We start from the raw sequence: 14100 nt of genomic DNA, 5'->3' as shown, positions 1-14100 counted from the left end.
AAGCTCTCGAAAATAGAACGTTCCTTTTATATCGGTTTCTGCCAAGTCTTTTATTTTATAAACGGGGGGGGTGTCTTTTAACTATAGCTACGACTTTAAATATTTCTTCGGTATAATTAGCTTCGAAACCCTTTTGAAATATCATTTTAGTTGTATTTATTCTAACCAAATCCCCTACTTGGAATTGCGGTTTCATTTTCAGTTTCTCGGCATAATATTTAGAGTAGATATTATTGTACACACGTAATACGTTATTTTCCGAAACGTCATTAGGGGCCATTTTAATTGAGCTATGATAAGAGGAATTGTACGCTTCGACCAAGTCCTGTAAGACTTCCAAATATCTATTTGTGGAGTGATGGGTAAAATATCTATACATTTTTGTTTTTAACGTTCTATTAAACCTTTCTACGATAGAGGCTTTTATTTCGTCATTTTCGGTACTAAAAAATTTAACTTTATTCTTTTTTAAATATCCTTGTACTTCTTTATTCCTAAATTCCGTGCCCTTGTCCGATTGAAATTTATATGGAATTCCGTCTTTAAAAACAATTTTTATATTTTTCAAAACCTCTTTCCCCGATTTAGTTTTAAGAGGTAACCCCCACGCTTTTCTACTAAAACAGTCTATAATTGTTAAAATGTATTTGTATCCGTCATTATCTGCCTCTAACGAGCGCATATCGTTAATATCAGCCTGGTATTGTTCCCTTATATTACTAATTACTATTTTATTTCGTTGAAACTTTTTATATTTCGGCCTATGCATCGTAAAAGCGTCGATTCCTCTTAACCATTTTTTCTACAGTTTCCCTACTTAAGCCGTGAGACTTTACGGACTGGAATAACCTTTCAGCGCCTCCGAAAGAAGCCGGATGCTTCGGGTTAAAATATATTTTTTCTAAAATAGCTTCGCCCATACTTTAGACTTTTGCGCGCGACTCCTTGTTTGTTTATAAGAGTGAAGAGAAGAGTCAGACGTGGAGGAGTGATCTCGGTCGAGGCTACGAGTGGGACGGGGCTTATCTCTCCTGCGCGCACGCCCACTTTGAGGAACCGGATACTCGCGCTTAACGGGAGAACGTCGTTGTCGGGTTCTCGGAGCTAGCGGGGAGGGAAAGCCTTGGATAGCCGGTGAAGAGTTAAATTGGGTTAAATTGGAAATAAACGCGAAATATCCGATAGGTTTTGGGTGGGTTTTAGGATTTAAATACGCTTTGGTAATTTCGCTAATATTGGAACCTTTAATAGGTCGACCGTTTATTACGAGCTCCCCGTTTTCATCCCACCGTATTCTTTCGGGTACAGTTTCCAACTGATCCACCATGCTTTGCGCTTTTTGGTAATATATCAAAGGCAAATCGTCTATCCAGTCCCTACTTAGCGAGTCGAATGCGGGGGCAATTTCGATTTCTTTAGGAGCCGAGGCTTGCTTACGTAGATTTCCGTGTGTCATTAAAGCTTGTTCGTATAAAATCCATTTCGAGGCGTCGTCTAAATCTTTCATATTTAATATTTGGTCCATCTTAACGTCTAATTCAGAGACTGTCAGAGCGAGGGGGTGCGGGAACGGGTCTGGCTTTAAAACGCCGCTAGGGACGAGAATCATTTTTCTGGCGTGTTTCATTGTTTACTACCAAATATAGAACCAAGAAGGGTTGAAACGACGGGTAGAAGAAACGAGAAAAATCCGCCCCCAGACTGAACTAACAATTTCTTTTTACTTTTCCAAGCTACCCGCTTACTAGCTAGTTTTCGAAGGGTATTTTTATGACGAGATAACCTGGTTTTTTGGGTATTTGATAGTTTTACGTTACCAATTAAAGTGTTATGAATACATTCACTGATAGCGTCTATGAGGGATTTGTCGGCTTTAGCTAAAATGGCTTTTCTTTGAACGGGTTTGCAACGACCGAGATATCGGAGAGCGTCTCTCTCGATACGTACTCTACGAGACATGATTCATAACTGATTGAAGTTACGAAATGTAAGTTCTATTTATTTATTTATTTAGGGAGATAACCGTAGCACGTTTCTCCAGGTAAAATATTAGTCAAGACTTTTTGATCTTCGGGACAAGTTTGAGTTAAATTGAATACTAGGTAACCGTGAGGTCTCGAAGTCGCGTCTTCGTAAGCGTCAACTACAAAACGCCACTTATCAGGGAACATTTGTCTAGCGAGATAAGCCACTTGCTGACGGTCTCGGGGACTTTTCAATAAAATTATGTAATGCGAATTCAGGGATATGGATCTGCTATCTTTTGATTGATGGAATAAGTTCTGTGTAATAAAAATAACGCTTAGAGAACGGTGATGGGTCCCTTTCACGAATAAATCACCAATTTGACCTTTACTCTCGCTCATCTGGTCGTCGATAACTAATAATATAGGATCTTTTCCGTCATAATCAGATAAAACAGGCAATCCTTCTTTAAAAACTACCCTGTGCTTCATTTTATCGTATAGAGCTTGCCATTCTCCGTAATACCAATGTATTTCTTTGAAACCCGGAACAAACATTTCCTCTTCGTGATTAATTATAGATTCAATTAAATAGCTTTTACCACTCTGACTCGGGCCTGCCGTTACGCAATTAAACGGATGAATAAATTGCATGGTTATCTCCCTTCGAGTACTAGCGTACAAATGAAAATGTAAATTAAAATTCGGTTAAATTTATGGGGCTCTTCAGCGGAGGAAAAATATAATCGAATAACCTATTGCGTCCCTTACCCCGTATAGGTTTGATATTCACATTAGAGTCGCAAGACTATATTTACTTTAGAGTCGTAAGACTGAAACCTATATTCACTTTAGAGTGGTGAGACTAATTTTAAACGAGAATTAGCGATTGGAGGGCTCTACGTCCCCGTCCTCAGGACCAATTAGATTCGCTTTATAGCCGTAGGGTACCGTAGTGAAGTCGTCCAGTAACCGTACCTTGTCTACGACGGGTCTATAGATTTTAGTACGGTCGACGGAAACGACCGTATGATCGGGTAGACGCAAAATCTGCCTCGGCTGGGGTACGGTTACTGGCTCGTTCGTTTCTCTGTCAACACCTATTAATCTTTTAAGCGTGTCCATATTAACCAAATCTTTAATGCCTTGATTTATACGGAACCCTTTGACTTTCATTTCGTAGGATACTTTACCGGTCGTAGGGTTCAGTACTTTAAAGGCGTAATTTTTTGCGCCACCTGTTGCCAATTCTTGGATGTACGAGCCTTTTCCGTACTTTGCCAACTCATCGGTCATGTCTCCGAGATAGTTGCCCGTATAAATCTCTATTCCATCTCGTTCTTTTAGATAAATGCAACTATCCGTATCATAATAATACGTAAGCTGGCCTAATCTCCTTAAATAAGAGTATAACTTGATCCTAGCCATTGCGGTCGTATAGGCAGCAATTACTACGTTCGTGTTTGGGTAAACAAGATCAATATCTTTCAAAAACGCCCACTTGATCACGCAATGCGTTTGACTTAAGGGAATAACCGATTTAACTTCTATGTCTGGGTCTAAGAATAAATCGAAAAACTTTTTGGGATCGTTAATAATAGCCGATTGGTCTTTGCGAGGGTTTAAACCAAAACGACCCCAAAAAGAGTTAAGACAAAGCTTCGCGATGGTACGAAGACCAGGGTTCTTTTTAATATTGGTAGGATCAAGTTTTACTCCTTCCTTTTCGTAATATTCGTCAACGTATTTCTTAATCTCTTCATCGGTCTCTATTCCCGAGGGTAAGCCGCTGGATTCCTGTTTGAGTTTAAGAAACGCGTTGACGTACTCGGAGAAAAGACCGCCCTCTTTCGATATCGGGTCGTATTTTACTACCTCGTATTCCCAAATTTCGTGAATAGAAATTACCTTGTAACCCATTTCGATTGCCAACTGTACCTCGTCTGCAACCCAAGTACCTGTTATTTGTCGCTCTGAGTCTTCGTGGGGACAATCCTGCTGGTTTCGAGACTCACTACATTTTTGGCAGTTGGCAAACACTAGTTTCGATCCTATTCTTTGGGGTAAAACGGGATGGTAGAGAGCTTGAGGCGGTAACATTGTGGCTTTTATTAATCCCTTTACGGTAGAAATGTCAGGGAAAGGAGCTTTTACATGTATTTTAGGGTGTCCCACGGGTAACTTGCAATACTTGTTACACCACGGATAGAGTGAACAAATATCAATGTATTTAATTTCCTCCCCCTCTTTACACTTGTGATGTAATTTCAAGGCTGACGTACGTCCTCCGAAAAAGGCTTCGCGGGGTCGGATTGGTTCTTTAATTTTTAATTTTTAATTTTCGGTAGAAAGATATGCGTTGATGGCAGGGTTAGTACTCCGCTCAGCTTTGAAGGTACATTCCCATTTTTCATGGACAGTGTATCCCAATTGTTTCAAGCGGTTAGTGGTAGCAATGGTTGACGCGTATCGCGAATTATGGGTCTGAGTGTGGTCGCCGTATAACGCTAAGTTTCTATTGATAGGAAAACACTTTTTACACCCGTGAAAATAACATCCGTGATATTGAAACACTTCGTTATCGAGAAGTCCGTCCACGTTAATGTTAAGAATTCTAGGTTCAAATCCATTAAAAGCAGACTGAATTTCCTTCCCTCGTAAGTGAGACATCCATTCAAGCCATTCGATCGCTACAAAACTCTGGTTGCAGTTCATACGATAGCCGAAAGGGGGCACTACACCAATCGTATCGGACTGTAAAAAGTGTTTCCTAAAGATAAAACTGCATACTCCCGCAATCGTTATCGCAGTTAAGAACGGGTCTATTTCGAATTTATCCATGAAAATAGAACGATATGATAAACAGCCTTGCAAAAGAATGTTTACGTCCTGGCGACAGTACTGGATTAAATCTCTTTTATAATCAAAATAATTAAAGTTGGGGTCCGAATTTTCGCAAGCTTCGGACCGGGAATCGTTATACCACTGGATAAATTCATCGTAGGCCTTACCGCTTAAACGATTAGGGTCGTTCGCGTCCATCGGAGGCATGTCATTATGTAGTACGTAATTGGTTTCGTTCGAACGGGCTGGATCAAATTCATGGTCTACGGTATTAAACAGTAAATGCGGGAAATGTCCCTTATTTAAATTATTATCTAAACCAAATGTGGAAACGAATTGAGAAAGGGCAAAGGGCATAAAATTTAAGGAATCTAAGAATTTTAATTTTTTATACTGTACATACATGAATTTGGTCCCGTCTGTCAAGACTTTAGGGGTCCACTTTAAATCGATCATTTTACGTACTATAAATTGCGCGTCGTAACCTTTAGCGTTATGGGCAATACATATTATCTTATCAGCCACTCTGTTAAGCGTACGAAGATACTCTAGAAAGTCGCCGACGGGGTCTTTTGAGAGAAATATTTTCTCCCGAGGACCACTACCGCATTTAGCGCATGCGTACTGACTATCTTTTTCTTCGAAACAGAATTTACACGCTTTTTGCGAAACGCATAAAATTGGTTCGTGAATCAAAGCATTGGCGTCAGTACGATTTGTTTGTTTACATTCCAAGTCATAAAAAACAAAGACTTCCGTTTTTGGAGTACTTCTCTTGGTCAGTGGTGATTCTTCATTGTCGGAGTCGTGGACCCGTTTATTATTGCTATTTATTCGAGAACGAGTAGTTTTATCGGCAGAATCTTTACGGACGGTCTTTAAAGGTTGCATGTAACATAGATGACCTGCGGGGTTAAACTCACTACACGAAAGACAATAGGTCTCTCCACAAACGTGTACTGCCTTACGCTTAAACATACTGATAAATTTTCCGCAAAGATTACAAACGTAAATTTTATTACATAAGGGCTCGGGTCCTGATAAATGGTAATCGTAACAATTTTGATTAGGGAAAACTCTTAAACATGTTTGGCAAGTTATTTTATCTACCTCCTTCCTGCAATCTTGTTTTCTACAACAAGCGTGACAGAAAAGAATGCATTTATGCTCACTGAGATGATTAAAACCTACTAAACATTTTTCGCAAAAGTAATTAAACGCGTAAAGGGGTTTAGGGTTAGTAATTACGTTGAAATGTGTGTCAATATTTAGAAGATAAAGACGTTTGCGGAGAGGCCCTTCTAGTTCCCTCTCTTCTTTGACGTCGCCGAAAATAACTAAGGGTACGGGATCGCGTAATCGAAAAACGATAATACTGTATTCGGGCAAGATTTCTTGGAACCGAGTTAAAGCGTCCGGACCCGCGCATTCTTCGTCTGTTAATGCAGAATAAGCCAAAAGGGTCCTAGCTTCGCGGGTCTGTAATAGCATTTCAATATTTTTTCCTCTACACTGTCTTATAGTAGTATATTTTCTTTTAAGTTCTCCATCATTTTTATTTTCCATGTATTCTCTATGAGCTATGGCTACTACAAGAGCGCGTGCTAAACAAATTTTATCCTGGTTATTTATCGTTATCGTGCAATGTTTATAAAAAGAAAATTATTTTTCAAGGGAAATCCCTAACCCAACTGATCTAATTCCTCCTTGCGGTAATCTGACTCGATTAAACGTAACCGTAACTATTCCTTCAAAAAAACTACCATCGTTCTCGGATCTATAGCTTTTTTCATCGATATACGTCATCAACCATTGCAAGTCTAATTGGTCCCGACGCCGGAAACTGACGTTAATTTGAAAACCGGGGTTAGTGACGTTCACGAATGAAACCGAAACCATATCTGAAGGCAAACAGTCCTCTAATAGGGTTTCCATCAATATATAAATACCATTTTCTATATTATTTTCTAACCGGACATTTAAAGTCCGTCCCATTAGTCCAAAATTTGGGAAATTTTGGATATTATTATTCAATATTTTAACAGAACCTGGTAAATTAGGAAAGGACGGAGGCGTTATTGGAACGTCAACCAACCCACCTCCAACTTGAGGAGGAGGAGGAGGAGACGAAGTGGGGGCAGCCAAATTTGCGTTCTCGGGGTTCGCGTTTTTCTCAGCAGTCTGAGACGATGGAGGTGAATACTGCGGAGCTCGTGAGGGGCCTGCGACCGCTATAGGGTCATTATTACGCTGAGGGGAAATATTATGAGGTGGCCTACTACTACTACTACTACTAGCCGTACGAGCAGCTAACAACGCTTTAGCTTCCTCGAACATTTCGGCTGCCCTTGCGGCTGCGGCTGCAAGTTCCTCCGCGTCCCGTCGGGCAACTTGTACGTTCTCAGCTAAGCGCTGAATGCTGTCCGTACTGAGGGACGACATGATAAAATTATCTTCCAAAGATAAAGAGTGGCATGTGTCATCTGATTCTAGAAAGGGTGAGGGAGCATCCATAGGCGTATACGAGGGCGAAAAACGTACTTCGTCAGGTGGAATAGAACTAGGTCTTAAAAGGGGTGAAGGTAAATTATCGATAGGGGGCGAACAGATTTGATGGGTTAGTTGATATTCTCTAAGATAATCTCGTACCATTGTCATTTCTTTTAAACGTTCCAATTGCGAATCAGTTACTGTAGTTAAGGAAAGGGTAGGGTCTTGGGTATCAGTTAAATCTATTATTTCCATTTCTGGAGAATCGGGTAAAGTTACTATGGGTACTTCCGGGAGCTCGTTATCAGTTATATCAATCAATTCAGGGGAGTCGATTATAATCATTTCCGGGGTATCAACTAAATTAATTTCTGGGTATTGTACACCTTTCATTTTAATGCCGATTTACTTAAACCTTATTCAAAAAATTACGATAAAAAAAAATCAAAATAAACTTACGTAGAGAGAGAGAGAGCGCGCTTCAAAAATCCTGGTACTAGACGCACAAAGAACAACAATAGAGTGACGTTCCCCCGGTTCAGGCGCCCCCCTTATATAGGGCCTAGGGGAAGATAGTAAGCTTATCTCTTATTCCCAAAGAACTTGTTCAGTTCTCGAGAATATATTAGGGTTATGCTAAAATTTATACTTATTTTCGCAAAATATTCCATTTAACTTCATTTCCGATATGGACACTGAAGTACAAACATCTGCCATAATCACCGTCCTGAAACAACCTTCTAAAATTATAGCCGTAGTGATTATTTTAATTACAATTTTCTTATTTGAGTTCATTTTGTGGTATTTTGAAAACGTTTCTACCGTAAAATTGTAACTTTTTTCACTGTAGCTCACAAAATGGTATTAAAAGTATACTAATTTTATGTTAATTTCTATTAATTGTATTGTTTTCTAGGATATGATTGCATCACAAGCTCTCGAAAGGAAACTACAATGGGTTTTTTTTTCTTCTTCCAAGTGGATTAATATGTGACGTCAATGGGGATAATTAGAGGCAGTTTCGAGCACGGGACGGTTTAATTTCGAGTGTCTAGAACTGTTATCTCAGAGAGAGAGAGCCGATAGAATTTGAGGGTTATTTGAAGTTTAGATCACGTGATGAATTAATCTCAACAAGATAGGAACTGATTAATCTCCCATGCGTCATTTCTCTCTGAGACGCTGAACTGAAAAGAAGTGCATCCGCTTTGCTCTCGTCATCTACCGTAAACATGGAAAAACGATCTATTGGTAAGCATTATTTTATTAATACTATTACTATTTCAATGGACAAAGGCTTAACATTTTCATTTTCTATAGCCGAGACGCATACCGTATCCAAACGCAGGGGCCAAGAAAGACGTATCAACATAAAAATCACGTTAGGAGGATCAGTCTACATTTCTTTTGGTTTCGACGGATCAAAATTACAAGTTCTCTTCTTCAAAAAATCGAACGAAAATATTCTGTTCCTGACCTCCGAAGCTTTCACCAATCTACTCTCTCTTTGGGGAGAGCTTTTCGCCGCTACGCAAACCGGAGCATCGTCTCTAACCCACAACATCATCGACTATCACGACAACAACGTATCCGTCGTCGGCACTACCAACAACATCAAATTGAACTCTGCCTACGGTCATGTTCTGGATCTGGGAGCTCGCGAAATCGGTGAGTTCCAAAAAAAAATTGATTTTATTCGGTTTCAAATAAATCTTTTAAACGAACATAAAAATGTTATCGAATGCATGTACTTAGCTATTGTTAAAAACCTTAAAAAAATTCACGAATTATTATATGGAAAACCTTTCGAGGGTTTATTTTTGTACCCAGATCAATTTAATTCGTACCATCAAGTAAAATCTTATTTTGGCTGTTTTAAATCACCCTCGGAAGTACTACAAGATTTTACTAATTTACTCGTAGATAATCAATTAACCTGTAAACTTAGCTACTTTAATTTGTTTTCATTGTGTAATGCACAAGATAACCATCTAATGGAATATCTGATAGTACCTACTAACATGTAAACAAAGTTCTAAAATAAAATAAAAAATTAATTAAATTGAAAATAACTTGTTATTATTGCCTAGAGATTAGAAATTAAGGAGTTCTGAAGCGATAAGCAAACGGGTAAAAATCTAATCTCCAGATATCTGCGCGAGGAAAACTAATTTTGGAGAATGGGGATGGGGGAAAGCAACTGGTGATTAGAAGGGGTGAACGCAATGGGGGAAAGGAGCTGGTGAACGAGAGATAAAGTATCCAGTGAATGGGGGTTGGGGGAAAGCAACCCGTGAACGGGAGAATCTGGTGAATAGAAATTCTGGTGATTAGAAATTCTGGTGATTGAGATGGGGGCGCGGGTGGGGGAGGAACGGGAGAGGCGCGGGTGAACGGCGGGAGCTACAGCTTTGTGTCTATCCGGTGATTGAGAATGAAATTCTCAATCACCGGATAGACACACCCCTCTCTGTTAAAGTTGCTCTTACGGCACAAGACAGCTTTATTAGTATATTCTTCGCACGCTTGCTAGAAAAAGCAAGATACTATAATGTAAGAGCACAATTTGAACATTAAGGCCACGTAACTTTATAAAATGAACTATCATTTTAACGTACGGAAGAATCTAACAGCAATAAAATAGTCAGATACTTGACTTGAAAGGACCGGTTATGTAATCGTAAAGGTCATTCACGCCGAAAAGAGTCGGAATTTAAGATCTGTGTATGTGTGTAACCTACTATGAAGGGCACGGTGTTCCGTTGTTGTGTAAAGTCTAATGGATGACCATTATTAACTTTAAGATAAACCTACTTGGTATTGACCTTTACATTTACCTTGCTATGATTAAGTTCTTCAAAATGCGAATTACTTGTGTAAATATGAGGTGGATTACAGTTGTGTAGTAGAATTTACATAACGTTTAATGGTGTCTTGTATGGATATTTTATTTCAGTTTAAAGTTTATTGTCGAGAAAAAAGGCTGACATCCTTATATATATATATATATATATATATATATATATATAAGGATGTCAGCCTTTTTTATATATATATATATATATATATATATATATATATATATATATATATATATATATATATATATATATATATATATAAATTGCTCTATAGTAAAGCCTACCACGCCAGTCTGTTTGCGTTAAGGACAATCGTAGCGAGTGACCGTGGTTTCGAAACCAAAATTTTAAGGGAAAGATGAAAATTACAGCGCTGCCTGAAATAGGCACAAGAGCTGTTAAAATAGGTCATTAACCATTTAAAAAGCAGATTTTTCTAAATGTAAGACAATGAATTTCTATTAAAGGCTTTTTTAAATCTTTCTTGTTTTTTGCTGAAAGCAAATACGTCGATGCGCTTTTGTTAACTTTCATTATTGAGTAAACCCACATAAAGGTTTGAAGAAATGTTATACACACAGTAGTTTTGCTGTCACTCCTTTGTTTCTACTTCTAATCGTTAAAAAAATTAACTCAATATTTACCATTATTTTAACCTATAGATATTTTAGCCTAAAGATAGGCGGAAAACGCCTCCAAAAAAGACCGTCGGAAGTTTGTAATATTTGCTTCGTTGCGGCTTGTTGTTTCGAGTAGTTAAGGCTTTTACACCTATCGCGGTCGACGACGTTTTTTGCTGTTAACATAACTCGTTACTAAATTGCTTTGCCAAATCATTGCTAAAAGAAATAGTCCTACGCGGTTATTTTCCCATGCGCCAGCCATTGATACTTAAAAAAAATATTATTTAATAGGTATTTGGTGAGAACGACTTTTTAAATACTTATTTGCGCCCCCTACTCTCTTGATAAATTGAACTGAAGTGTTCTTGTTGAAATTGCATGAATTCAAGAAAGGTTATGCTTCCTCACTGAAAGAAATTCGTCTTGTCACCTAACCACGGCCGTCAACTTTACGTATTATGTTTACTTTAAATAATTAACCAAATTTTAACGGCGTATATTTTACTAAAATTAAGTCACAGGATAACTTTTTGTATCAAATCGTATACAGAAGTAATGAGTTATTTTTCGATCAAGTAAATAGACAGGGCGGAGACCCTATTATTGAGGGTATTATTACCGAATGAGGTTAGAGGGTTGATTCTATGGTTGAAAAGGTCGCCGATATCGAATCTGCCTGTACCTAAGCGCTCACCCGGAGTGCTGACCTTAATATTCAAGATGGCGCCCTAAAGCGCCGATTTAGCACTTAAGACGAGAGTACGTAATTTAATTTGTTCTATAAATATGTGTTAGTTAAATTTTCTGGAGCAAATCTATCTGTGGAAAACTGATCAAAACTTTAAATTAACTTAGCGCGTATTGGTTAACCAAAAACAAGAAGGCAAGCGATTTAATGGAGGGTACCGTGGCAATTTTTTTATCGTATTTTTTTTAATTATTTTTTTTTTCTTCCCACAAATACGAAACCTGAAGGCATATTTAAGCTAAAAGTGAAAGGCAAAGTGAAAATCAAATTGTTCGCCAGGTTAATCTCGACATGGATCTAAACTTAAACCTAAATTTCGAATTGTTGGCAATCAATTATACAGCCGACTAGTCGGGTATACGACACCTTATATTTGGCAAATATTCCTTTCCAGAAAACCAGTTCATTGACTCGGCGAGAAGTAATGAATAGTGTATAAAACAAGATTCCGTTCTCTTGAGAGTCTGTGCCTTTGAAACGTCCCGAAGTATTTAGTTCTGCTATCCCCTTTTTACGGGCGCAGGGGGAAAATGTTTATTGGCATAAAGCCTTTCAAACATAAAGGAAAAGCGGGACATATAACACCGTATAAAATATTGTAGAGGGTCAAAGTTCGTGGTAAAGGGTTATATAATCTAAGTGGTACTTGGTTTTTATAATTAACGTCTCCCAAGAACTTAAACTTGATTATTTATTTTTTCACAGTGACCAAAATGTTTAAATTAAATGAGTCCAAATTATGTGGAAAAATGAATAGAGAAAAACCCTAAAGTTGTAAACATTCTTTGTGGCTTTCATACTATGAATTACGCGAGTCGTGGGTTCGTTTAGGTGTTGTTTCCAAAGGATCGGCAGAAAGAGATCTAGAGAAGGTCGTGATTTAGCACGTTGTACACGTTTACACAAGAAACGCTTTGAATCTCTAATCAGAAGAGGTTGACCGCAATGAAAAATGATATGGACTTTGGAAAGTGCACCCATCAAGAGACCGACACCCACTTAGCTAAAGGTCGGCGTTTGGATAATAATTAATCACTTTATCTTTTTTTATCCACAACCGACGATTATCCGAAAAATTAAATTATTTTTGGCATCTTAAATCCCTTTGTATCTGTGGATAATAGGCCTATCTAAAAATAATCGATATTTTGGCAGTTAATTTATCTGTTTTGCCCACCTCTACACTTAGTTTTACACGCTATTAAAGTGTCGACGCCAGTTGGTATATTGTCCAAAGACACCGCTGTTTTCGTTATTCTTCTGCACATGTATGTTAAAATGCATCGAGTAGAACAAGAACATTCTTATATGAAAGAAGACAAAAATAAATATGTAGTTTTTTAATTTATAAAATGCTAGATAAAGCTATTTATGACCAATTACCACTTCTATACGCTATCACTGATGTGATATTAGGTCTTTTCTTTTGACAGTTGGCAAAATAAAGTTTCTAAAATTTAACACAGCAAATCCCGATGTTTTAAAAAATAATATGAACATAGGCGTGGTAAAATTTTTTACTGAAGAAGCGTTAGAAAACAGTTTTCGGTTTCTCCAAAGAGCTTGTTATTGAGGAAAGAATAATTTGTTTTTATTCAAGAGTAAGAGTCTACGAAATACCAAAGTCAAACAGAAGAACGCAGCTTTTACCAGCTGATAGGCCAAGTGCCATTCAACACCTTAAATGAGTTCATATAGTTTCTTTTATCTGGAGAAATGCGGACAAAACAGTGATTTACTATCTTGACCCTGAGCAAAACGGGTTTTTTAAAAATGTGAACCCTTATGGTTCACTGATCTTCTTTTTACATATAGTCTATTGCCCAAGAAAAATATATACCTCTTATAGAGAAACAAAATACGTGGGAGGGAAATTTCAACTTTTCCGACTGCAAAGAGAAGCCTACCTTAGAAGTTGAAGCAGACAGCGACAGTTCAGACTAGGAAATTGAAATGTTATAGACTATATCCTGTTTAAATTTGTAGAAAATATTAATGAAAAATTTGTGTAAAATTCTACTCAACTTAAATATTTATAAGCCAATTAAATGTTTAAGGCCGTTGCTATTTGCCCTGATTTTCGGTGGTCAATTGCCTGTATCTATTTCGGTGGCAAATAGTATCGATCGCGCGGCCACGGCTATTTGCCACCGAAAGTCGGTGCCCAGGAATTTCGGTGGCATTTAGCAAGCGCCGCGCGATCAAGATTTTTTTGCACCAAAAATTGGGTGTGTCTGATTTTCAGTGGCATATAGTCTAACCGCGCGGACGAAGCTATTTTCCACATACACGAAGCAAGCCCCGACTTTCGGTGGCAAATAGTCTCATTAATGACGACAGCTATTTTCCACCTTAAATCTGAAGTTTTTTCGTTTCGGTGGTATGGTAAAAAGTCTTCGCCGCGCGTTCCGTGCTATTTGCCCCCGAAAGTCGGGCTTGTATTTTAATGCTGAATTACAGAAATACGCTTTCATAATACGGTTATTTTTTCAGTTTATTACGCATATATTTTTTTAATTTCTGGCTGCTTGTAGCGTCGGCTTATATGGATATTAAAGTAGGGGTCGTCT

At 38.0% G+C, this 14100-nt stretch overlaps 1 protein-coding gene across 1 annotated transcript; it reads left to right on the top strand.

The window, feature by feature from the left end:
• Positions 1-8284: 8284 nt before the first annotated feature.
• On the top strand, positions 8285-13474 carry LOC149949082 (uncharacterized). Its single transcript, XM_090169160.1, has 3 exons — positions 8285-8549; positions 8619-9307; positions 13346-13474. The coding sequence occupies exons 1-3, from the start codon at positions 8531-8533 to the stop codon at positions 13472-13474; spliced, it is 837 nt and encodes a 278-aa protein (XP_090025286.1). The 5' UTR covers positions 8285-8530.
• Positions 13475-14100: the final 626 nt, after the last annotated feature.

Source organism: Leiobunum rupestre, chromosome 3 (genome assembly GCF_980474605.1).
Source record: "Leiobunum rupestre chromosome 3, qqLeiRupe1.1.hap1, whole genome shotgun sequence".
Lineage (NCBI taxonomy): Eukaryota > Metazoa > Arthropoda > Arachnida > Opiliones > Sclerosomatidae > Leiobunum > Leiobunum rupestre.
This window is presented reverse-complemented; position numbering and strand designations above follow the sequence as displayed.

Coding starts and splice junctions, on each gene's coding strand:
- LOC149949082 (XM_090169160.1), top strand. Junction 9,308..13,345: donor ATCTAATGGAATATCTGATA/GTACCTACTAAC, acceptor TTTTACATATAG/TCTATTGCCCAAGAAAAATA.